We start from the raw sequence: 25772 nt of genomic DNA, 5'->3' as shown, positions 1-25772 counted from the left end.
GCTTAGCCCAGACAACCAGTTACTAAACAGTCATACACTGCTTCAGAGTTTGGAGAAAAATGAACCCGAGATGGTAAAAAAAAAAAAAATGGTCTTATGCATTGATAAAAATAACCCAGAAACACTATCAATGTGGAGCCCTTCAGATGTTCTTAGAATGAGTGTAAAGAACAAATAAGCATTTTTCCTAACGATTAGTGGCGATCCAGAAGATTTTCTGCTTGCACAAAAAAATCTGTGATTGTGCTGTGATCCCTTACTTGAGGGGACTAATTAAGGCCTTTAGAGGCAGAGCTAGACCACAGCGACAACCCGACTGCCACTCATCAGCACAGCTGTGAAACCATCCCTCTCAGATTGCTGCGGGAGCTGAGCAAATGAAATATCGTAGCTTGTGTCGCTGCGTTCACCTGATTCTGCATTTAACATGCAGCAGCAACCATCCCCACAGCTCTCGATGAAAGTTGTGTGATCGAATCTCAGCAACCCCTCACCATGTGACGCGGCCTCTTCTGTTTACCAACACAGCCGCCAACCAGGAAAATCAAAGTCCTCTTTGCTTTCACTTGTGCAGGAAGCCGGAGCAAAGCAGAATGCCAAGCAGCACAGAGAAGCACAGCTGCTTGGCCATGTGCAAAGAAAACGACTAAATAAAACAGTTTGCAGGGCCAGTTTCTAATGCCTATTTTGCATATCTGTGGTAATAGCAGCTTTACTAAGTTTCATTTAAAATATATTAATCAAATGAGTCGTGCTTTCGGGTAATGTTCATGGAAACAAGTGGATATAATGGCAGTCAGGTTTCTCATGGGAGATTTCCTAACAGGTGTAGCCAGTTTTGTTTTACTTCTCATTAGCGAACCGGTCTCAGTTCCTATCTGGAATCTCATTTCATTTTTGATCAGATTCAAGACTATACTTGCACTGCTTCCAAGTGAACTTACAACAGCAAGCCGAGGCCTAAGTCCAGCATAGAAATGTCCTATTCACATGAAACTGGACAGCAAAGTATGCCACATGTGGTCATTTGGGCTTTAATCATGACCCACAGAGCTGTAAGACAATATTTTCCAAACGTTAATGAGTATTAATTAACATAGTTAATTAATACTCATTAACATTAATTAACTATGTTTTATTTTACACTGTTAATTCCAACAAGAGATCAATATGTCATGTCAATATAACATCAAAATGTTGTCATAAATGGTTGTTTGTCCTGTATGTCTTTGTGTTGCCCTGCGATGGATTGGCGACCTGTCCAGGGTGTACTCCGCCTCTCGCCCATAGACTGCAGGAGATAGCCACCTGCTCCTCTGTGACCCACTATGGAAGATGAATGAATGAATGTTGTCATAAAATAAAAACTCAAACTGTGTCGTGAGTTTTGTTGACTGAATCATGTAGCTCCAGACGTTGTCCTTGCTGTTTTCCTTCTTAGGTCTCAAATACCTATTTGTCCAGATGCTGGAAAGAAAAACAATAGGTTGCTTAAAAGCTTCCTGTTTTCAAGGAGTGCAACTAGTGAGGAATCGGAGTAGTAGCCAACAGAATAATCCTGCCAGTTTTATCTATGTATTTCTCTTACTTTTATTTCTATATTTACCTTTATTTTCTATTCATCATTTATCAGTCTATATTGATAGTTAAAGGATTTATTTATTCACTATTCATTTTTATTTTAGTTCTATTGTTTTGGATATATCAGTGTATGTATCTTATACAGTGAGTAATTAGTGTCTGACACTATTTAATAACAGTGAAAAACAATAAGTACCTTTAAACTTATACAGCCATTTGAATCCGCTTTCAATGTGTTAAAGGTACTCATTACCCAAAGTATCATCTCTTTATTATTCCAAAAATGTTGTCCATGCATTTTATTTACTATATACATACATATTTACTTTTATTTTTTATTCAGAAATTGCTCATTATATATACATTAAGGATTTTATCTCTATATGTACATTTGATTTTATGTGATCATTTTTAACAAAATATATAAATGTATGTGTATCTTACACAGTAAATAATTACAATTAAAAAATAACAAATTCATATTTATTTTTTTCTTCATTCTGAATAGCTTTTATTTTTACAGAAAAATTTTTAAATTACATTGTACAGTATATTTATAGTTGAAGGATTGATATTTTTTCTTCATTTTAATATTATACTTTTGTTTATTTATTTTTAACAGAATATATTAATGTATGTATCTAAAAACGTTTTTCCTCCAGTGTTTCGCCATTGGCAGCTTTGCTCCTGCTATTTGATAATAAGAATGTTTTTCATTGAATTGAATGTGCTGGCATATATAATGGGATGCGTGCTCTATAGGGTTTAGGTCTGGAAACATGCTTTGCCAGTCCAGTCTTTACCCTCAGTTTCTTTAGTAAGGCAGTGGTCATCTTGGAGGTGTGTTGGCGGTTGTTATCATGTTGGAATACTGCCCTGCTGCCTGATTCCCAAAGGGATGGGATCATGCTCTATTTCAGTATTTCGTAGTACATCTTGTTATTCATGGTTCCTTCAATGAACTGTAGCTCCCCATTAGCATTCATGGAGCCCCAAATCATGACACTCCCACCAACATGCTTGACTGTTAGCTAGACTTATTTGTCTTTGTACTTCTCAAGAGGCTGCCGCCACACACGCTTGACACCAACTGAAGCATAAAAGTTTGTCTTGGTCACATCGGACCATAGGACATGGGATGACAGACATTCAAACCAATTTGAATCAGTGTGTGGTGTATGGTCCAAGCACTGACAGGCTGACCCCCACCCTTTCAACCTCTCCAGCAATGCTGACATCACTCATACGTCTACTTTCAAAAGACAGACTCTGGATATGATGCTTAGGAGGTGCACTCATCATCTTTTGCTGATCATGCTGAGGCCTGTAGTGAGGTGCCTTGTTGAACTTCCTCTGACCTATTTGAGAGAGTGTGAGAGCGATAGCACAAACTTTAACACACCTGCTCCCCATTCACACTTGAGACCTTGTAATGCTAACTACTTGCATGACACCAGGGAGTGAAAATCTCTAATTGGGCTCAATTTGGACATTTTCACTTAGGTGTGTACTTACTTCTTCCGGCAGCTTGTAAGTGGTGAAAAAAAAAACAGATTATTTTGATCAACCACATAATACAGTTTTGAAGGCCATTCAGACATAAATAGGCCCTGACGGGCTGTGAAAATAGTGGTAATAGGGGTTTGATTTCGTCACACATCCGAATACTAATAATCTGAAATGCCTTGATCAGGACACAGATTAAAAATTTAGAATCAGATCAGGCCATTCATTCTAATAACCCAAATAACCAACAGCTAAATGCTTAAACAAACAGCCATTTTGCTTAAACAATAATCATTTATGGTGACCACCATCAGCAGGCAAGGCGGGATAGAGCGGGAGTTCGAACCGTCAACCCACCGGTTACAGGACAAATCCCTACCACCTGAGCTGTTGTTTTTTTTCCTCTCCTGTAACAGTTATGTTAGGAAATAAAACTCTAAATCGGCAATTACTTTTTTTATTTAATTTGACTTCTTGAAATCTTTTGAGGACCCCTTCTTAGCATTTTATGACCCACAGTGATGTCCTGGAGCCAATTTTGGAAAGTGGAATAAAATTACATAAACCCTACAAGTAATCTACTAGCATTTGGCGCAGCTCAATAAAGTAAATATGCAGTGAAATTACTGAAGATGCTTGCAAGATAACTATAAAAGATGGTTGTTTGTTGGTTTTTCCTCAAAGGAAAAAAAGCCTGTTTGTGCTGCGACACATTTTTGATGATATATTTAGAAATAGCATAATGGAGGCCAGGTTCTTTGTTGTTGCTGTGGGACGTTTTTACAGAGGTCTTCCTCCTTCTGCTGCAAACCAAAAGAGGAAGGAGTTTAACTAGGAGGCCGAGTTTGAAGGAAATGAGCTTCACTTAAAGTGACATGTAATTTCCTGGCTGCTCGCTTGACATTAGCAGACGGGAGGCGATCGAGTTAGACGCCTGAGTTGAGTTGAGGAGTGATGTGCAGCTGCCGAGCTGCCTGCTGTTGTTTGCTCTAAAAGTTTTGCCAGAGACTGGGTTCGCAGGAACCTGGCAACCTGCTCAAATTCAAACAATGAGAGATGGACTGGTACCCAAATCAATGCCAGTTGGTAAGCCTAATTCAACACAAATTCAGCATTTAGGAGTTTTATTTGATGCAAAGGAGTATTGCATCTGACTTGTACAGGATGCATGCTAGACCACAAGTTGTTTTTCTGTAGTTTAGTTCTCTTAGTAATAAATATATATACTTTACATGTCTTGTTTGTTCGTCAGATTAGGGGAAATACCAGATGAATTGTTGCACCTCGTGTTGAGTTCCATGTGTTATTTATGAACAGTGAGTAAGTACGTCCGAAACAACTCATCTTCCTTCTCACAGCCTGCTTTTGAGAAGTTTCTGCAGTTGATATCCTCGTCTGATCGGCATGTTCTGTTGCTGTTGTGCAATTTCACTTTAAAATGCAGAGTAGTTCTCTCTGAACCATCGGGGCTCATTAATCTTCATCTTAGTCTAATATGGAGGTGTTTTTAACCAATTAACATTTAACGTTGTGCTGTTTTGTCTGGAGATTTGTGTTGTTAGTCTGATGTGATATTAAGAAGCTGTTGCATGGAGGGAAGAGTGGCAGGATATGTTGCACTGCAGAGACTGATTGAAGCCACGATAACAGTCGTCCATAAACATCCTTGGCTGACATGACTTTCAAGGGACCAAGCATTATAGGAGTCATCTCTACCAGACAATGAGATGTCCACCTTGAAAAAGTAGCGATTGAGACTTGCAGGTTTACTCTGAGTTATGACAGATGTGGATTTTGCTTGTGTTTGTCTTTTGAAAAAGGAAAAAAATAGCTCATGTGTTCTTCTCTTCACAACATCCTGTTTCATAAACAGGTCAAAAGGTTTAGTTACTGCCATCATTTCGGCCGCAGGTTATCAAACTTTAATGCTCAGCCTAGTCATATATTTCTCAGACATGCCTATTGTCTCTGAATATACTGGCAAATCCTTCTCAGCATGCGCCTTTTCCTCACATTGTGTTTTTTTTTTTCCCTTTTATCCTGCAGAAAGATGTAAGCTACTTGCAGCAGTGGCTTGAGGCATTTGTGGCATCCTTTGAACGGCTCATCGATGTGCAATCTCTGGAGCCTCGGAGGTGGGTAGTAACAGTTGTAGATTCTAACACCCTACACATTGGCTCTATACGATTCCCTCAAGGCAGGTGCAATGATGTGTTTATGTTGCACAGTGTCGTCCCGGTGCACGTTTCTCCCTCTCCTCATACTATCCTCCTCCCACCCTTTCTTCCAGGCTGGAGGAGAGCAGCTCAGAAGTGCCCCTGCTCCCCAGGGATGTCCTGGTATTCCTTAGCACCCAGCTATGGCACAGCGTGCTCCACCTCTCCAGCGCCACCGAGCACAATGGAAACACTCCACACCCGCTGCTCCTCATAAAGTTCTTTATTATTGTCTGCAGGTCAGATCTTTAAGCCTTATATGCATATTCCATAACCGATGTGGTCATCTTAGAGTTGCTTAACAGTTTTTATAATTTAAGTGACCAAAACTCATCACAACATCAAAATTTTGGAAGTAATTGCTTAGAAATTTCAGATTTGACTACAAATTGTTCACAATAGTATTATAAATTCTGAAAGTAAAATTAAAATATGTCAGCCAAACACTGACTGACTGCTTTAGTTTGCAAAATTATACATACAAGCCTAAATATATGCATGAAAACCAGCATGGACCTAAAAAGGTTTACCTAACACTGGATCTCACTAATGTGAGTACGCTCCTCACATTTTTGTAAATATTTGATCATATCTTTTCACGGGACAACACTGAAGATATGACAATTTAATACAATGTAAAATAGTTATTGTACAGCTTGGATAACAGCGTAAATTTGCTGTCCCCTCAAAATAATTTAACACACAGCGTTAATGTCTAAACCGCTGGCAACAAAATTTAGTGCACCGTAAAGGAAACTATACCATATAGCAATTTAACAGGAGAAGTTCCATTTAGAACAGGCCTCAACGTGGTCAACAAAAGAATTTGTTTGCACCTGCTCAGCGTCATACTCAGGTTATTTTTTGAAAACAGTGCTGCCAGCATTGCTGCAGAGGTTGAAGGGGTGGGGGGTCAGCATGTCCGTGGTCAAACACTTCCCACTGCATCAAATTAATCTGCATGGCTGTCGTCTCAGAGGGAAGCCTCTTCTCAAGATGATGCACAAGACAGCCGGCAAATAGTTTGTTTAAGACAAGCAGACAACAGGCATGAATTACTGGAACCATGTCCTTTGATCTGATGAGACCAAGATAAACTTATTTGGTTCAGACGGCGTCAAGATAGCATCAAACATGTGTGGCACCTTCAACAGTGATGGATATAATAATAATAATAATAATGGTGGTCACAGAAAATATTGACACTTTAGGCACAATTTGGATATTTTCCCTTGTTTTCAGCGGTTTAGACAGTAATGCTGCGTGTTTAGTTACTTTGAGGGGACAGCAAATTTAAACTGTCATACAAGTTGTACTACTGACTAATTTACATGATATTAAAGCATCATAACTTCAGCGTTGTCCCATGAAAAGGTATAATAAATTAGTTACAAAAATACATATCTTAAACACTGTATCTTAAGAATTAAAGTCATTTTTACTTCCCTAAGAAATAGCACACATGATTTAGAAATCTTGTTGCTTTCTTTGGGTTCAAGCTTGTCTAACATGGACAGAGGCATGGTGAAGAAACCTAGATCTGTGGTCTGATTAATTCAATCCTGAAATGTGTTCTGGAAATTACCCAGCACCCAGATATCCATCCTCTTTTACCTTTTAAAATCTTCCCCAAAACAAGGCCCAAAATTAAAGCACATTTGAGGGATAATAAACTAAAATGAAATTCAACAGAACTAGTTACCTCTGAGCAGTTAAGCACCTAACTCCTATCAGTTGTGATGGGAATTTTATATACAGTCATCGTGGCCATGAATGCATTTTTCTTGGGCTTTTAATAACGCTCTATCCAGGCTGGATGATACAACACACATCTTCAATGAATTTTAGAAGCAAATTTGGAGGTAAGGTGTTTTTATTTTTGCATGATGCATCATGATGCTTCTACCACATTGCCTGGCAGTGGAAAGCCTCAACGTGGTTCATCCAAACAACTTCCCTGTCATTTTGGCCAGGGTCATCTCAGTCCATATGGATGTTACACTCATTTTATTATCAACAGAGACTCTGGTGTTCCAGAAGATTCTAGTTTATTATTTAGGATTAAGCCTTGAATTCTTGATTGTGATTTTTTTCATCTGAGGGGAGCAGTTTGGTTGAGATGGTTGAAACTTGGACACAACCTGCTGTTCCAACTGAAAAAATGATCCCAAGCATACATCGGAACTGGTTTGGGAATGGATAAAGCTGGCTAATTTTAAGCTTCTGGAATGGGCCTGACCTCAACCTTATGGAAAATGTATGGACTATGCTTAAAAGACAGGATTTATACATTTTTACTCCATATGTTGGACAGTTTTCAAAACTACTACATTCTGGTTGTTATTGCATTTCACTATCTGTCCTAGTCTTTGTTGTTTTGTGCCGACAAAGAAGGTGTTAAATTAAAGTCCTCCTTTGAGTTGACGGGTTTTAGGTTCCAGGTTTTTTTTTTCAGGGAGTGCGATAAAAACCTAACCTTTGTCAAGTCTTAATTGTTGTTTATTTAATGTATTTATCTTTTCTATAGGTCAGTTAAGCTGTTAGTTAGGCTTTCTTAAAATTACATTCATTTTTATCTCCTTTTAGGAATATGGAGAACATCGATCCTGAAAAGACCCCCAGTTTTGTTTTTGAAACTATCAAGCTTTTAAATTTCTGTTTGGAGCAGGTAAGGAAACAAATATTTTGTTGATTTAAATTATGGCTTGCATACCAGGCATGCTGACTACATACACCATGAAAAGCTCAGAAAAGTCAGAGCGATAAACTCAATGAAGTGATCATAGCAGTAGTTTTGACATCTTCTCCCTGAAGTGACAGATTTAGTTCAAAGTGTAAGACAAGTGGGTGTGTATTTGACCTTCTATTGAAAGGACTGGAATTGTTGCACATTGAAACGCTAGTACAACAGGTGTATCTGAGAGCTGAGGCTGAGAGGAAAATGAATGCTTGAAATCAAACCTTTCATTTGTACAGCTAAAGAAGGGACAAAGCGAGAAGTCATCCCTGGAGCCGGTTGTGCAGTATGGACTGGTGCTCTGCGAGAGTCTGTTTGACCCTTATCAGACGTGGAGGAGACGTCTGGCAGGGTGAGTGTGTGCTGCCTTACCCTTCAGAATGTGTGGGAGGTGGGACTCTGTCACACAAAGACTCGAAGATTATCATGTGAACATAATGGCTTGCCCAACCTTCTGCAATGTATAACACCTTGACTTTTGGCTCCCTACGCCTTGAACACAAACCAAGCTTTGTACCAGCAGCATTAGTGGAAATCACAGGTTGATTATTGGGTGTGATTGGAGGGTGATGACTCAAGGCTTTGTGTTTTGCAGGGAGGAGGTGAGCTTGCTGGAGAGGAACAAGTATAAGTTCTCTCCGTTGGCCTTGCCAGAAGAGTTGCCTGCTCTGTTTCATGGTGAGACTCTCCCTTTCAGCCTCTCTGATCTTTGTCAGGCCTCACATATCACAAAATGTTTTTGCTCAAATGCTCAAATTTCCCTGTTTTCCTCTCATATGAAAAAATTATCACTTACTTACTTAAAAGGATTAAGCCCATTCCAGTCTGGTCGAATCTGCTATTGTTCAGTTATGGTTAAAACTTAATTATCCACCATCTACCCATCAGGTTTTTCATTACATTCCATTTGATCAACAAGTGCTGATCTATAAGCCATGTGGGAAAGCTCATTTTGGGCTGGTTAAAGTATGTACAAATCTTTAAGAGGATTATGCTGCAATGGCAGGCTTTGATTGGAAGTGTTAGGGGCCATTTATGTAATGTTTAACCAATTAGAGAGGCTTTTCTTTATGAGAAAGAAACCGCAGCAGGGAACATTTTACAGAAGAACTTCAGAAAACAATTATTTTAGCAGGGGCTCCTCTAGAAAGTTTTGGGAAAAAGGATGGCCAGATTGCCATAAGAAAACATTTGTTTTGTTACAGTGTCTTATATAGAGGGGGTTGGTGTCAGGCAGGGGTGGGAGTGAGTGGATGATACTCAAAAATGATGTGAAAATTTGTAGCAAATGTAACACCGTTTTGTTGTGGATGCTCAGACAGAAGTGATTTTTAGTATCAGTAAGGTGTTTAAAATGAAGTCAGGGCAAGAACAGAGAGGTAACAAGTAGTTGAAAAGGAAACAGTTTTTTCTTTTACATGTCGAGACGTGTGCAGTTTATTCAAACCTGCGTGAGAGAGCCAAAATTAAAGCAGATAACAGGAAGACTTAATGCAATACAGCACTGTTACTCTGCTCATGTACGTAGCCTTTTAAGCATCTTAAAGTTAAGCTAAGGATCTACATAATTTTAATAATGCTAGCGAAGCCAATTGTGCTAATTGCTAATATAAGATGCTAAAAGATAGTTTAGAATATCAACCCTGTAATCATTTTGTCTTTGTTTTAAAGCAGTCCTTTTTTACAGCAGCGTCTCATGGCATGACGTCACCTCAGCTTCTAATATAAACAGTCAATGACCGCTAGCGCCATGAGAACCAGAAAAATACTTTGGAGGCATAAATCTTCAACCAAGTCAATTTTTGACTTATTCCGCAACTTTAATTATATCATTTGCTGTTGTTAACTGTTTTAATATTTTCTTAATTACAATAATATTAAGAAATAAATTTAGGTCATTTTGTCAAAAAATACTTCACCGATTATCACAAAACTCACCAGGGATCAGCAACAGTTTTGTTGAACTTGTTGAACAAATTTCATCAACCGCATCGATATACATGCCGCTTATAGCATTTAGCTAAATTTTAGATTTCAGATATAAAATTTCAGATGTTTTTTCTGTATATTCACTAAATGCTGTACGCTTATTTTTTTTTATCTCGCTAATATTATTTGTGAATATTTCATTCATATTTTAAAATATAAATCAGCTGAGATGTATGTATTTGTTTTTCATTAAATGTTACTGAAACTAACAGCCATTCTTCGAATAGTTGAGCTGCTGTATGAGACTACAGTGACTTCCGTTGTGCAATCAGAAATCCCTGCTACATCCAAGCTATTTTCAGTTTTGCCAAATTATGAATCATCAGGACATTTGGCAATTTGCGAAAAACTAGGGTAAATGCAACAATGCAAATCCAAATATTAGGATCTAAAATATGCCTTTTCAGGTTGAATATAAAGTAAATACTGTGCTTCCCTTTTACATATGTGGTAGTTCCTCAACTGTTAAAGAAGGTGTGAAAAAATCTCTGTGCTGTAGTTAAGGCCTATTCATACATGTCTTTACAATGTCATCATTTATTAATGGTGTATATTTTAACTGGTCCTTAAGGAAAACAAAGACCCTGTATTTTATTGGTTATTTATTTTATCTTTTTTATGTGAACCAAGCGTGAGTCAGTCCCATCTTGCATTAGCAATTGTACCCTTCTAGATAACGCTAAAATTGTGTGCGTTGGTTTTCCTGCCCTGTCTTAAATGCATTGTGTTTGCCTCTTTTTCTTATGCAGAGAGTCTCCAGGACAGCAAAAATATACCAGAGTTCCTTACACTCAGATTGGTTCATCTCCAAGGTGCTGTCATCAGTGGAGGAAAGGTCTGCGAGCAAAGCCATCTAAAAAATAAATAGTTAGCAGGGTGTGCAAAGTTCCTCTAACAGCCTTTTTATTATTTTCTAGAAAAATGGCCTTCTCTCCATCAGCCCTCAGTCTGTGGAGGACCTGTTCTCCGTGCTGCAGGTGTGGTGCTGCCGGATCTCTGCTGAACCTAAAGACACAAGGCTCCCACGGTTGACTCTGCAGTGCCTGACAGCGATGATCCACCTCCTGCATTCCAGCAGTCCTGTGGAGCGGCAGGTGGAGATCAAGACGATACTGGAGAGCTACTTCCAACTTCTCAACTGGAACCGTCCACTCAACAGCGACCAGGAAGACAGGCGGAGCTGGGAGGAGAGCCTAATATTGCTCCAGAGCCAAATGCTAAGTAAGAACATCACTTTACAGAATATTTAAAATATATGAGTGTCTCAAGTGCAGATGAATCTCATAGAATTTAAAAATCACCAATCAAGTTAATTTGTTTAAATAATTTAATAAAAAAATGTCTTGTAGATGTCACAGTGGCCCAGATTTAAAAAAGGATTTTAAATAGGGAAATGTAATGTCATGAAGAAGACTGCTGACTGGCACTAGTCTAGTCACTGACTAAGCCACTAAAGGTCACTGCTATAAAAGGTGGCTGTTAAAGTGGTGCATAGAAGCATAATAATGGAAAGTTGAGAGGAAGGAAAAGTGTCATAGGAAAGGAGCAGAAGCCATGCGAATAACCAAAGCTTTAGGAGGATTATGCATCCACATGACATGGACTGTGGCTGGAGTCGGGGCTTCAAGAGCCACCACACACAGACCTGTCCTGGAAATGGACTACAGCTGTTGCATTTCCCTGTTTCAGGGGTTTTAAGCCTCTACCTAACCAAGAACAGTTTTAGATGTGTCTTAAACTCACTACAGACAAATGCCATGTCTCATGATGCAGTAATTCATGCAACAAGAGCTCTGACCAAGTTTTTAGTTCATTTAAATTGAGACACTTTCCAGAGGGCCAAGGATCCTATATCAAAATCATTTTTTATTGGTCTTAATTAGGGCTGAAACAATGAATCTGATTAATCATGAATAAATGATTATTGAAATAATTTTAAACTAGTTTAGTAATCAAATAATTGTTAACTGGAGTATATAGACTCTAATACATGCATTTGCTGAAAGAACAACTCACTCAGAGCAGTAATTAGGCTAGAATTATACACAAAATAAATGAAAAACCTTCTTTGTCAGTGAATATGCTTTATCCAGAAGTCCTCAAGCTTAGTTTTAACTTCACCTGGTTCAAATTCTGTGAAAAATCTCCCATTAAGCACCTTTTGCCATCCAATTATTAATCGAAAAAGACTGTCGACAGATTAATCGATTAGCAAAATAATCGTTAGTTGCAGCCCTAGTCTTAATATAATTTAATATTTGGAGAAACTCTATCTTTTTTATTAGATGTAAGTCATATTAATTAAAATGAACAGAATCATCACATTGCTTTTACTACTGGCTCATCTTAGCTGTGTTTCTCTCCTACAAAAAGCCATTAAAAGTGGCTATTGTTGCAATTAACTCTTTACTTCTCCTTTTAACATAGAAAGTACTCCTAGACATGTGCCTCTGTGTGTTTTGTTTGTGTGGTCTGACCACTTGAACTCCCAGCATGCTTAGCAGGAGGGTTGCTGCAGAGTTCGGAAGTTGATGCAATCTGCTGGGTTTTCTAATAGAAAACTTGTTTTACCAATTGGCATAGTGAACTTGATTGCATTCATAGCTAGGATTAAATAGAAATGTATGTGACTGAGTTTAAATCTGTCTATATGATTGCATTAAATGAACTATTCAGTATATTTCTCTAGGATTTTGGATCTGTTTGTTTGAGTGCCTTACGAAAGTACTCGGCCCCCTTGAACTTTTCAACCTCTTGCCACATTTCAGGCTTCAAGCATAAAGATATAAAATTCTAATTTTTTGTGAAGAATCAACAACAAGTGGGACACAATCGTGAAGTGGAATGAAATTTATTGGATGTGTCAAACATTTACAGTTACCATTTATTTACATGGTAACTGTAAATGACATTGGTTGTGAATTGACACTATATAAATAAACTAAATTGAAATAAATGCTTATACATGACTGTGTGTAACATGGCTGTATGTGAATTTCTCTTTTTGATTTGAATTACTGAAATAAATTATCTTTTTAATGATATTCTAATTTATTGAAATGCACCTGTATTTGCACTAGAAGTTAAAAATCAGCATTTTTCTGTTATTTGTCTTAGCTGCTGTTCCTGAGATCCTGCAATGTCCAGACAGACCTGTCCTACAGGCCATCTTCCTCAACAACAACTGCTTTGAGCACATCCTCAGACTGATTCAGAACAGCAAGGTTAGACTCCTGACCATCACACTTATGTCTTTATTTTGATCAACCAGCCCACCTGTGTCATACTGGCACTATTCCTATTATATCATGCCCACTTCCTCTTTCAGCAGCACTGCTGCTTTAACTTCTGTCTGTATATTTTTTGAATGTAACAATCATACCTCTGTTTTCCTGCTTGACCATTCTGCAGCTTTTTGTTTTTGGGTCTAATTGTCTACTCTTGTGTGTTTGCTGCGTACCTTTTTTGCGTCCTGAAGCTCTTTCAGAGCAACAGCTGTAGGCCGGACCGTGAGGTTGTGTGTGACCTCACCACACATTTTCTCACAGATGTCAAAGTGGACCAGGTACTCCCCTCTCCCCCTGTGTGCTTGGTATTGCTCTTGGTCTTGTCAGCAGGAAACTCAGTCCTCTCTCTATGCTATTTAAACAGGAAGTTATAGGCAGGAAGTCAGGCTTATACTCCTTTGTAAAAGAAAAAACAGGTATGGCTGGATATGATAACCGCCATTAGGTTGACTCTTATTAATCTGTCACATCTGCCCTCCATTAAGTAGCTTCGATTGAATTTATTGATGTAAGTCACAGCAATTATCAGCTGAATTCCCTGCTGCCAACATGGGCCACGTAGGGCATGTTGTGCTCATCTTTGTGCATGAAATGTATGGTTTTGAACTAAATATCCTTCCATGTTTCTTTTTTACCTCCTGCTTTTCCATGTGACTGCGGGTTGTTTAAAAAGGCCAGGCACATGTCCTGGAGCTTGATGTTGACTAATTTCCAGCAATAGCTTGGGATTGCCTCATTTTATTTCTTTTTCTTTTTTTGGTGGTTGGCTTTGGATTGTTTTGTTTTTTGCATGCCAGGACCTGTCTTTATTAAACAAAGAGGTGATTGCGTGGTGGCTTGTACAGCAGTTGTTGTTATTTTCACAGTCTTCTCCAGTAAATGTAATTTAATTTCCTTTGGACTTAATAGACAATCAGGCTGGAGAATGCTTTTGGTGTAAGATATTACTAGATTCACTTTTCGTGATGTGTTTTTGCTGGAAACATATGATCCTGCACATTTTTATCTATAAAGTGCCACAATGAACTCAATCTCTTTATTCTCATGTAGGTGTTGGAGAAAGGAGCAGACAGTATAACGGTCCATGCGTTGGGGGTCCTTACAGCAATAATGAGCAACTCATCTTCTGCTAAAGTAAAGCCTCTTATTGATTTGGTTTTTCAAATGATCAAAATGCATACTATTGTTTGCACATTTTAATTAAAACTCTGAGGAAAGTTGCTGTCTGTTCATGCAAGCTCCTTTTGTTTCCTTCCAGTAATGGAAGTGTGCCAGATTATTGTCTCTGTCGAGCAGTTTTTTCCCAACCTATTTCTGTCTCTTGTGTTCCCAGGAGGTTTTCAAGGAGAGGATCGGCTACTCCCAGTTGTTTGATGTGCTAAAAAGTCAAGGTCAACCCACCAAACGGCTGTTGCAGGAGCTGATGAACATGGTGAAGTCCTCATTCTTTCAGCACAAAGTCATGACATTTTTGCCTAAAATTTAACCAAACCATTTAAGCATGAAAGCATGCGTGGTGTGAGTCATAATCTGCGACTACAATAAAGTTAAAAAAATCAATCCTATATCTACCTAAAAACTCTGTAGCTTTAATGTGTATCAATATAATCTCAGTATTACAATATCTACATTGATCTACTGATTGTATTCCACCTTACTCACTCTGGAAGCTGCAATGGTGATGGATATTTTCTTGCAAGCGAAAGATAACTTGTCCCAGCTGGAGTTTCTGCAGGACAGCCTTAAAATACTGCTCATACATGGGTTAACTTGGTTGTATAAGGTACAGTTATGTTATGAGGTGTCCCCTGAATCATGCATAGCTTGTTTTAGATGTCTAAATATATAGCTGTCTATACGTACAGCTGCAATCTTCAGTGAACTCATGCTTTGTTTTCCCTGACGAATATTCCATGCAAAAAAGTTACTTGAATTGCTAAGCTAGCATTAGCATGTTCCCTCTCTGTTTTGATATGACTCATTGATCATTAAGTTGGGAAACTACTGTATTTCAATGCATGTCCAGGTAACCGTGTGGAAACAAAACTTAAAGAAAAAACTGTTCTCTGTCCTCACAAACCTTACTTTGCCTGTGTTTTGATCTTCTTTGTCTCCACCTCAGGCAGTGGAAGGCGAGCACGCCCACGCTCATCACCTCGGCATTAGCAACGACCAGCCCTTGCTGCTGCTTCTGCAGTGGCTGCCTGACCTGTCGGGTCAGAGGGATCTCCAGTTGCTGGTGGCCCAGTGGCTGGCAGCTGTCTCTGGAGGCTCCCGGTCATGCCGCACTGTGGCTGTGGAAGCTGGCATGGTGGGTGCTTTGCTGCAGGTGCTCTCGCAGCCCCAGAGTCTAGACAGGCAGTGTGCAGATGCCCTGCTGGGCCTTCTGCAGGACCTGGGTTCCCTGTGTCTGAGACCAGAGGAGCTGAAGAGCCTACTTAGACTTCTCAGGATGGACCAAGAAAACGCTGCAGTGGGAGGGAGGGGACACCCTTATTGCACCCGTATGATATGCGTGCTTTCGACCATGGCAGCCAGAGAGGGCCGGGACAGCGCTCTGCAATATTTTGACCTCACACCGCCTATGGCTGGTATTATGGTCCCGACAGTCCAACGCTGGCCAGGCAGCGGGTTTGCATTTCATGCTTGGCTCTGCCTCAACATGGATTTCCCATCTTATCACTCAGAGTTCTTTAATAACAATAAACATCCTCCCAACACTGACAAGGGGGCTCAATATGACATGGGAAAAGGGCCACGCAGAAAGCAGCTCTACAGGTAAAGATGACACTTTTTCTGGTAGATTTGGTTCAAGTTTTTGTTGTGTGTATTTGACTAAGGCATCGTTTCTTTTATAAAGTTTCTTCACAGCAAGTGGAACTGGGCTAGAAGCCTTTTTTACCATGGAGGGTGTGCTGGTAGTAGCTGTTTGCACTAAGAAAGACTACATGGCTGTTGCTTTACCTGAATACCCACTAGTTGATGCACGCTGGGTGAGTTTTGGGCCAATAATTGTCCATATTTAGTGAAAATTAAAAAAGGTTCATTTCAAGAGAGTTGGTTGCATGGCATTACAAATGCCAATCTTTTTAGATTTTTATTTGTAAAAAATTTTACGATAAAGATGTATTAATTTATTTCCACTTTACGATTGTGCAATGTTTTTTGTAAGTCTACTTCGCAAAACCCCAATAAAATACCTTAAAGTTTGAGTTTGGAATTTGATCATTTGTAAAAAGGTTAAACAAAAATAAATAAGTTTTCTCAAAGTACAGTTTTTTTGGGTTTAATTTGGCATGTGGTCTTGTTTTATCTTCATCCCAGCATTCAGTGGCCATAGTCCACATCCCAGGCCGGCGTCCTTTTGGTCAGAACCTGGTTACAGTCTACATAGATGGAGAGCAACAGAAAACTGCTCAGCTTCGTTTCCCATCTTTTAGTGAGGTAAACAAAATATATTTTTTCTTTTGCTGATTGTCTTCAGTGATGTGTTCTTTACAGTCTATCTTTGTCTCATCTTAACCCTCACCTGAAGCCATTTATCTACTGCGGCATCGGCTCTGCAGGCCACCGCACCACTACCACCACCACGTCACCGAACCTTCCCTCGTCTTTCACCTCCTGCCCGTCACCAGAGTTTGCCTTCCCACCCCACGCTCCTTCCCTCCTCCGCTCCCAGTCCTTCCCAGCATCCTTTGCAGGAGGCCGGTGGGGGTCTACGGCAGACTCCCCGGTGCACACCATTTCAGCAGGACTGCAGGACACAGAGTGGGGATCGCCGACATCTTTAGATGGCCTTCTGGGCACCGCCTTCATCTGCCACGAGACTCTGCAGCCTGCCCAGGCACGAGCTCTGCATGCTGCAGGTGTGTCACACCCCATTGCCCACTTAGTAGAAGAATTAGTCATGATTTAAAACTTCATCAACATATGTTTGCAAGCACATGTTTCATGACCTTTAACTCTTCATGCACAGGCCCTAATCAAGTGCCCTTATTCAAAGCGGATGGAGAGTTATCTGAGCTGAACAGCAAGCTACTGCTGTACTACACTCCACAGGTAAATGACGCCCAGAAAAACACTGTATTAATCTGCCGCTACCAGCTATTCTTCCTCATGTATTTTGGGGGGTCTTTTTTAGGCTTTTAAGAGTCAGATTTGTCTGGACCTGGCACCTCAATGTCAGCATGATGGCAGACTAACAGGACACAGAGTGGTTACCTGGGACACAAAGGTTAGATATAAATACTATTTTTATTTCCAGTTTTGTTCCAAACTGAGATTTCTGTTGTTTTTCTGTCATTTATGTGAATGCCCTTTAAAATTATTTATTATTAAAAATGGATGCCTGGTTTAGTTTTATGTTGTTAGAGGATCTAATACAGATGAACATGTTTTCACTTACTTTTCTTTTTGTAATTTTCACTCTTTTTATACTATTTTGCTACTTCCCTTCATTTATTTATTCATTTGTTATATTAATGCAGGATGTTGTGAACGTGGTGGGAGGAATTGGGGTTTTGCTGCCTCTGCTCGAGCAGGTGTGTGAGGCAGAGCAGGTTTACAATGGCGGTCAGGAGACTTCAGACTTGCTAGGACCAGAGCTCACCTCCCCTAGAGGCCCTGCCGCCATGCTGCTGCCTCTTAACAAATCTGCAGGTCTGTTTGTCCTCCTTTCGAACATTGTTTTTTTTTTTTTTTTCTTAATACACCATAACTGCAATCCCAACAGGCACTTTGTTCCAGGTTTACATTGCTAAAACAAGGAACATGTTGTACGCTAGAATACCCCAAAAAAAGGATCAAGTACAAAATAAATATATTCCATTTTTAGGTTTACACTCACGATGGTGAAATAGTCATATTATTTCTAGGTTTTTAATAATTTATTTTAATTTTTAGGCAGCATTAACAGTATTGCTTTGCATTTGGATGCTACTTTAGAATGGCACAACCTATGCAAGGGCCCTCACATACTAGTGTGTGTTTACTCCCTACATGCTGGGCAGTTTCTAGATAAAACCAGGGGCATCATGCAAACTCAATCAATTGCAAGTAATGCAGTCTTGTGCTCTTCACTCTTTATTTCGTTGGATGCTCTGGCTAATGTCCATCTTTGTCCATCAGGAAGACCCATTTTGCTCAAAACGTAAGCTTCCTGGCTGATGTCTTGAGATGCAATAATAATTCCAGATGCTGTGCTTTCTTCATGATGCCATCTATTTTGTAAAGTACACCAGTCCCTCCTGCAGAGAAACAGCCACACAACATGATGCTGCCAGTTGTGTACCTCACCACTGGATGTTGCTTTCAGGCTTGCAAGCTTCCCTCATTTTCCTCAAAATGTAACAGTGGTCATTATAGTCAAACACTTTAATTTTTATTTAATCAACTCAAATGATATATTTTGTAACTGTAGGGTCTTTGTCCCTGAGTGCATTTGCAAACTATAATCTAGCTTTTTTATGTTGCTTTTAGAGAAATGGTTTCTTTCTTGCTGAGTGGCCTTTCAGGCTGCTCACCGTGAATTTTAAAACCCTCCTACCAACTGTATCTAGCCTCCTCACAAGGTCAGTTGCTTTGTTTTGGGGTTGATGTACATTTCACTCCAAAACACAAGTCTCCTTCCTGAACGCTGTGATGACTGGACATTCCTATGGTGTTTATACTTGCATATAATTGCTACAACAGATGAATGTTGGTCATGTTGGTCACAAAAGATACAGTGTTTAAACCTTAATCCCAGAAACACTGTTTCATTTTTTTTCTAGTTGATTTTACTGTTTAAAACTCCAACTTACTTACAGAAAAGTTTTAACATTGTGAGTTAAGTAAGCCTAAGTCTGTGTACAACCACATGATGCAATCGCAAACAGGAAACGTTTGACAAATATAGTTAAAAACTCAAAGCTCAGATGCTCAATGTGAGAAAAGCGGGGGGGTAATTTGTGCACAGGAGTACATGGTACAAAAACATTAGAGAAATAAAGCAAGCAAACAAACATAGCGTAGAATTCTGACTCATTTTGAAATGTGTTGTCTATGAAGTGCTTTGTAAAGCAGAAATATCACTGTGGCTTACACAGGAAATCTTAAACCCCATTTTACCCTATTTTTTTTTTTTTTCTACAGAAGGCAGACTTGAAAGAAACAGCATCGCTGCTTTCCTGCTGATGGTAAAAAACCTGATTCGTCACCACTCTGTCAATCAGGAAAGTCTGCTGCAGTGTCACGGGCCCAGCATCATCGGTGCCATGCTCAGCAAAGTAGGTCCTGCACATGGTAACTTGTTCCGAAAGTTATTGGCAGATTAGCATCTGAAAGTGAACATTTGACCTTTTTCACCACGCTGTTGCTAAATAATTGCTTTGTAATAAATGGGACTGGTGTTGCTGAAACTGCAGTGGTCTGTCAGAATGACTGTTTGAATGCATGTGTGGGACAATTAATGCAGACATTGCATTGTTTCGCTATGAATAGGAAGAAGTGATACCAACTAAAAGAAGTGCAAAGAAACCAGCTTTTGTTTAAAACTCTGTTAGCTTTAGGGGAATTTAAGCTGGCCTAAAAATGAGAGAAAATCAAGATGACAATTAACAATAAACAAAGTATTATTGTTTACTCATTTTGTAAATTTATAGTTATGAAATCTTTTCTTTAACATCTACAGGTGTCTCCGTTTTAGTTAGTGGGACTCAGTTCTGCAAGAAACCTGGAGCAAAAATATAATGAATGTGATGCTAAGGGATTAAAGACAACATTTCTTTCTTTGCTGTGAAAAGTTCACCTTTTGTAGCGATTGTTCAATGTACAGGGTCAGACTAAGTTCTTGTTATACTTTTCATGGATTTGAGTCATGGATGACTGCAGTCAGTCAAGCCTTGTGTCAGTGCAGCAGAGTTGTGCATGCAGACGGGCAGGATATGTTGAAATTCATCTGGTGAAGGTGGAGCATCCTGTATGGAATCTACTTTGTGTGTTTGGCATCATTAGGTGTTTCCACATATGGCTGTGGAAAAGATGCACACAAACATTTACATACTTTTATTGGCTCAACTGATTAATGTGTGAAAAGCAGTAAAATATGGTTAGCTTTTATTGCAGCAGCATGATCTCACTCTGAGCAATTAAAAATCACACTTCCATTTATTTAGATTAATTTAGTGGGGGGCAATCATAAATAAGAAATGCATATTACAGGTACCACAATTTCCGCACCCTGTTGTCAGTATACACTATCTTCTGCCAACAGGGATGCACTTAATCTTCTCCAAAAACATCTTGCAAGGTTGAAGCATACAGAAGGAGGGATCTTTGACCTTTCCTCTTTGCAAAATCATTTTAGATTCTCTTAATTTCTGGTTCCTCCCTCATGCCCCACATACCCCCTGTAGGATTTAGATCTATCTGGTGAACCATTTCTGTGTTGTTTAGTTTTCTGGCAGATTCCACCAAATCTGATGCCATACACCATTTGAAGGCTCCCAGGGCCCTTGGAAAAGGCACAGGCCCACAGCATCTTAATAGTGGGCTGGGGATGCTGTTGGACATATTCATCCTCTGTTTCAAGGCAAACCCAGCTGCTGTTTTTGTTTGCTGAAAAGCTCAATCTTATTCTCATCTCATCAAAGCATGTGGTTCCAGTTAAATTCCATTAGCATGTTTCTGTTTGGAATGGTTGGACAGAAAAGACATTTCTGGGACATGACCCCCAAACTACCAGTGGGGAGGTAGATGATATATAATGATCTTTGTGACCCCAAAATGTCACTTTTTGCTGCAGTGTTCTCACGGAGCTTTGGAGATATTTTTTACCTGGTAAGTCCTGATTTCTGTGTGTAGCGGTAGCATAGACTTGGTTCCTTGTCCAAACGTCTTTGTCACAGTTCCAGTTGTTTTAGGCACATTTTTGTGAATTATAAAGTTAACGCACATCAGCTCTGCTTAAATTGCTTGTTGTCTTATTCCCCTTTTGAGGAGTGCCAAACAGAAATGGACTTGTGTCTCTTCTCAAAACAAAACCAGAAGTGATACATTACTAAGTTATAGGTTCTTGACACAAAAAAAACTAAAAAGTGTCAGTTACTAAAAAACCTTAATTACATTTATTTTATGGGTGGGATTGTTGATTAAAAAATAAAGAAAAAAAAAAAAACTTTCCCTGACTTGGAACTTTTTTCCGCACTGAATAAACATATTGGGTTAAATTTTTTACATTTTCCACTTGTGGATTTTGCTACTGCAATAAAAAGTTAATTAAGTTTGGGGCTTTTTTGCACATTTTTACCTCTGGTGCAGATATACAAATATGTATAGTACAATCAAAAGAAGGAGACACTTCATCAGCATCACAGTAAACTAATTTATATGCTACCGTGCTACAGAGTAAAATAGACACGACTGTGAACTGATTAAGTTAAAACTTAGTGTCTCTGCGTCTGCTACAGGTTCCAGGCACGATGATGGATATGAACGTTCTCATGGCATGTCAGCTACTGCTGGAGCAGGTTTTCAACGAGGGCAACAGCCCGCTCCTGCAGCAACTCTACCAGCACCTGCTATTTAACTTTCGCATCTGGACCAGAAGCCATTTTGCTGTTTGTTTGGGTAAGGCAGCAGCAGTCCCCTCCTTCTTGCGGAGTAAATCACATGTGAAGCGTTGCTTGTATGCCAATGCTGTCTGTATTGACACAGCAGGAATGAAAGGAGTCAGGGTAACAAAACGGTGGATGCTGAACCCTTTGAATTGTCGAGTTTAGGCTATCGGTTCAGTATTGAGGGTGCATTACTTCAGTATCCTTAAAATTACAGCTCTTTCTCAACACAACCTTACATCATGATTTGACATTTCTAAATGTCAGCCAGAGGAGGGATAACTGTGGTGTTTTTTTTCTCTCTCCTCTGAAGCACATGTGCAATACCTGTCATCTGTGATAAACAAAAGCAAGCAGCGCATGAGGAGGAAGTATGGGGTCCAGTACATTCTGGACACTATTCGGACATACTACGGGTGGGCAAGGCACCACAAAGCATCAATATAAACTATTTAAGTTCAGTTCAGTTGTGTCTTCATTTTCACTTGTTACCCTAATATCAGAGTCTCTTCATTCATCTGTTTGGTCGTAGTGTGGAGCAAGATGGCAGCCCTCTGTCTGATGAGAAGCAGACAATTCAGACGTCTCTCTTCTCGCTGCTGAAAGATTTCCTCAAATCTCCGACATCAGAGGAGCTCCACAATGTCCTGGCCTACATTTTGACAGTCGGAGAGGAGCAGCAGGCAATACTGAAATGCTTTACTGCTGTTTTTCTTTCAGCAGATTGACCTTTTTTATTGGCATAATTGACTCCCAGTTTCCAGTTAAACAGTCATCGTTCATCTGAGCTTTATTTCTTTGGCTTCATGTTTGTTTTGCGCCTATCTTTTCTGTCATACTCCTTTTTTTTTACACAACTATACCCGCCCTTATCCACACCTCTTTGTAATTTATCAGTGACTCTCCCTGTCTGTCAGGTGGTGAAGGCCCTGGATGTGCTGTATGAGCTCCTGAGGAGCAGCCCTCCTCGGGAGCAGGTGCAGACCGTGCTGCTGGAGTGGGGCGTGGAGCAGCTGTACAGCCTGCTGCTCACCCCAAGCTTTGGGGATGAGGCCAGAGAGAGGGTGTTCAGGGTGAGAACAACTGAAATGACCTCTTCTTCTGATTATTGATTTATCTTTAATTAAAGATTTTACTGTGATTAAAGTTGCATCTCAGCAAATTAGAAAATAACTGAAAAGTTCATTTATTTTAGTAATTCATAAAAAAAGTACTACCTATATACAGATTAATCACACACAGAGGAATATATTTCAAATGTTTGTTTATTTAAGTTTTGAAGAATATGGCTGCCATATAATGAAAACCCAAAATTCAGTTTCTCCAAACTATTCAACTTTTCTGAGACTAATAAAAATACATGACAATTAAAAAATGTTTTTTTAATACAGAAATGTTATGTCATGGTGTACACAATCACAAAGATGACTGATGACTTTACAGCTGTCCAGTAAAATGAAAGGCTTTTCAAATGGCTATAGGCTTCAGCAGTCACATTTCCTCTGTTTGGCCTCCATGCCAGACCACATTGACGCATTATGTCATGCAAATGGCCAAAGCCCTGACAAAGTATGGAGTGCACAAACTGCATAGTACATTGACGTAATTTTTAGTAGATCTGCATTTCTGGAATAAAAATTGTTTTTCAATTGGTCTTGTGTAGTAGTGAATTTTGGAATTTCATTGGCTGTAAGCAACAATCATCAAAATGACCAGAAATACACAATTCAAATATATGTGTAACTGTAAATAAATATTTTGATGATACTAAAATTTATTAAAATACACCCATATATAAACCGAAACTTTTGTGTTCTTGCAGGTTTTGTACAAAATCCTCAAGAGTGAGAAAGTGTCCGAGCGTAACAAGCAACGAATCAAGCTAAAGGATTTTGGTTATCTTGGCCTGATTTGCTTTCTTGAAGATATGCCTGTAACCATGACAACTGTACGCTGTTTATACGAGCAGGTCCTTGCGACAGGTAATACAAAAGTTTTGTTTCACTTTTTTATTTTAGATTTTTAAGAAAGAACATCCAAGGTTTGAATGACAAAGTCAAAAAGTATTAAAGGAAAGGTTGAGGTTCTGATTTGTTGTTGATTTGTCTTCAATTTCTGAGTTACGCCACTAAAATGGACATTAACACCATTTATCTCTTCAAATAATTCTATAGCCTTTTCCTTATTGATTGAAAGTTAATGAAATTCAGGCTGACATTCATTTAAATGTTATGCAAGTTCATTAAAAAAAGCAAAAAACATTTTTGTATTCCTGCTAAATAAATGCTGGAAGAGGATCAAATATGCTCTGTGAGGTTAAAAATAAGCAAGGCTCTAAGAGTACCAGTAAACTTTATGGTCAAATTAAAACTAGAGATGTACCGACAATAATTTTGTGACTGATTCCCGATCTCTGGCATTAGTAAAGCTGCTGATTTTAGTGGTCATTAATTATTTATATTGGGCGTCACGTCAAAACAAACATTTATATTAAAACAAAGGCAGCATGATTACAGCTGTGACATTTTAAACTCTCATTAGGGTCTTAAATTAGAAGTTAACGTGGCTATCACCTCTAGCACTACTAAAACAGCAGAGAAAAGCATTCTTGACAATGTAGATCTTTACCATGACTCTGAAATGTTTGAATGGCTGCCTGGTTTTCCAAATCCAGTTTGTTTCAATATAGATAGAGGATGAAAGTTCAACAGGGTAAAATGGAGCTATTTTGCTGTGCTCTTGGAATCTGTTGTTTTTCTTTGCTGAGGTAGGACAAATTTCTCTCAGAGCTCAAAGCTCACAAAAGTGACCTTTTAGGTAACTTGTAAGCAACTAAAGCCCCTAGTCAGGGGTATTCTGAATCAGAAAACATTGAACAACAAAGCAGGGCTGCAAGAAATGGGTGCAGATCAGTTCCTTCACCTTGTCTTACCTTCGAGGTTTTGAACGTTTCGTACCCATCTGCCCTGGGACCTTTCATGCATCAGTTTGCTCCTGCCTTCAAGATGTCATTGACTGTCAGTGATTCTAATGTGTCTTTTTCTATGATCTGCCTATAGTCTGCTGCATGGAAATTGAGCTATGTGAGCTATTTTGGTTCAATCAGAGGTCTTAATTTGTGATACTTAACATGTTTCAACTGGCCCAAACAGAGATCCAATAGGGAATTGGAGTGTGATATAACATCTTCTGAAAAAAATAAGCAATTAAATTAAGGTAAACAGTAGATCTGGGTGTTTTATGATTGTTTATGTCCATAATTCATCAATGATCTCATCAACCAGGAGAAATGAGCTGATGAGAAGTGGATGGGAAATAACTACGTGGTTATGAAATAGTTTGTCTTCAGTAACAAAAAGGAAGTAAGTTGAGACAAAATGGGTTGCGTAGGTACCAAACAGGGTCCACAAGTTGCCAAAGTGGTTAACTGAACCAGACCCAAAAAAAAAACAAGTGTTCTCCACAAACAGCACTGGACCTTGTTTTCTGTTTGTTCATGAAAACATGGAGAGGCCGGATCATAGGACACTGAAATTAAAAATTAATTTAGATAAATATATTGGGCTTCCTAGCTGAAAAATCATATTTATTCAATAAAACGTGGTGGGAATGCTCTGGTTTAGATCTGTTTTGAAACATCTGGAATGACTTATGAAGAAGGGAGAGTATCAGGGCATCTTTATCTGTGATTAGCAGGAAAACAGGGAGGATAAAAACATAATTTGTACCACCACAGAAAGGTTTAGGACAGGCCCTGCAACCCGTGGCTAAAGAGCTGCATATGGCTCTTTAAGCCCTCCATAGTGGCTCCTAATAACTTTGAGCAGAAATAGTTTAGAACTTGGCAGTGTTTTAATATTTC

At 39.1% G+C, this 25772-nt stretch overlaps 1 protein-coding gene across 3 annotated transcripts in view; it reads left to right on the top strand.

The window, feature by feature from the left end:
• nbeal2 (neurobeachin-like 2) overlaps positions 1-25772 on the top strand; it is a 55757-nt gene that overhangs the window by 5943 nt on the left and 24042 nt on the right. The window contains exons 1-25 of one of the 3 annotated variants that reach the window (XM_047360793.1): positions 4032-4173; positions 5134-5222; positions 5378-5542; positions 7890-7971; positions 8280-8392; positions 8636-8718; positions 10779-10864; positions 10947-11250; positions 13147-13253; positions 13508-13594; positions 14367-14450; positions 14650-14748; positions 15439-16094; positions 16177-16309; positions 16641-16760; positions 16852-17182; positions 17293-17375; positions 17458-17550; positions 17804-17975; positions 19449-19582; positions 21764-21923; positions 22224-22326; positions 22443-22593; positions 22828-22983; positions 23733-23892. In XM_047360793.1, the coding sequence (XP_047216749.1) occupies positions 4144-4173; positions 5134-5222; positions 5378-5542; positions 7890-7971; positions 8280-8392; positions 8636-8718; positions 10779-10864; positions 10947-11250; positions 13147-13253; positions 13508-13594; positions 14367-14450; positions 14650-14748; positions 15439-16094; positions 16177-16309; positions 16641-16760; positions 16852-17182; positions 17293-17375; positions 17458-17550; positions 17804-17975; positions 19449-19582; positions 21764-21923; positions 22224-22326; positions 22443-22593; positions 22828-22983; positions 23733-23892 (3781 nt within the window). In that variant the 5' untranslated portion in view covers positions 4032-4143. Of the gene's footprint in view, positions 1-4031; positions 4174-5133; positions 5223-5377; positions 5543-7889; positions 7972-8279; positions 8393-8635; positions 8719-10778; positions 10865-10946; positions 11251-13146; positions 13254-13507; positions 13595-14366; positions 14451-14649; positions 14749-15438; positions 16095-16176; positions 16310-16640; positions 16761-16851; positions 17183-17292; positions 17376-17457; positions 17551-17803; positions 17976-19448; positions 19583-21763; positions 21924-22223; positions 22327-22442; positions 22594-22827; positions 22984-23732; positions 23893-25772 lie in introns of those variants that run through there. The other 2 variants (XM_047360792.1, XM_047360794.1) reach the window with 2 other exon arrangements.

This window comes from Girardinichthys multiradiatus, chromosome 3 (genome assembly GCF_021462225.1).
Source record: "Girardinichthys multiradiatus isolate DD_20200921_A chromosome 3, DD_fGirMul_XY1, whole genome shotgun sequence".
NCBI classification, from domain to species: domain Eukaryota; kingdom Metazoa; phylum Chordata; class Actinopteri; order Cyprinodontiformes; family Goodeidae; genus Girardinichthys; species Girardinichthys multiradiatus.
This window is presented reverse-complemented; position numbering and strand designations above follow the sequence as displayed.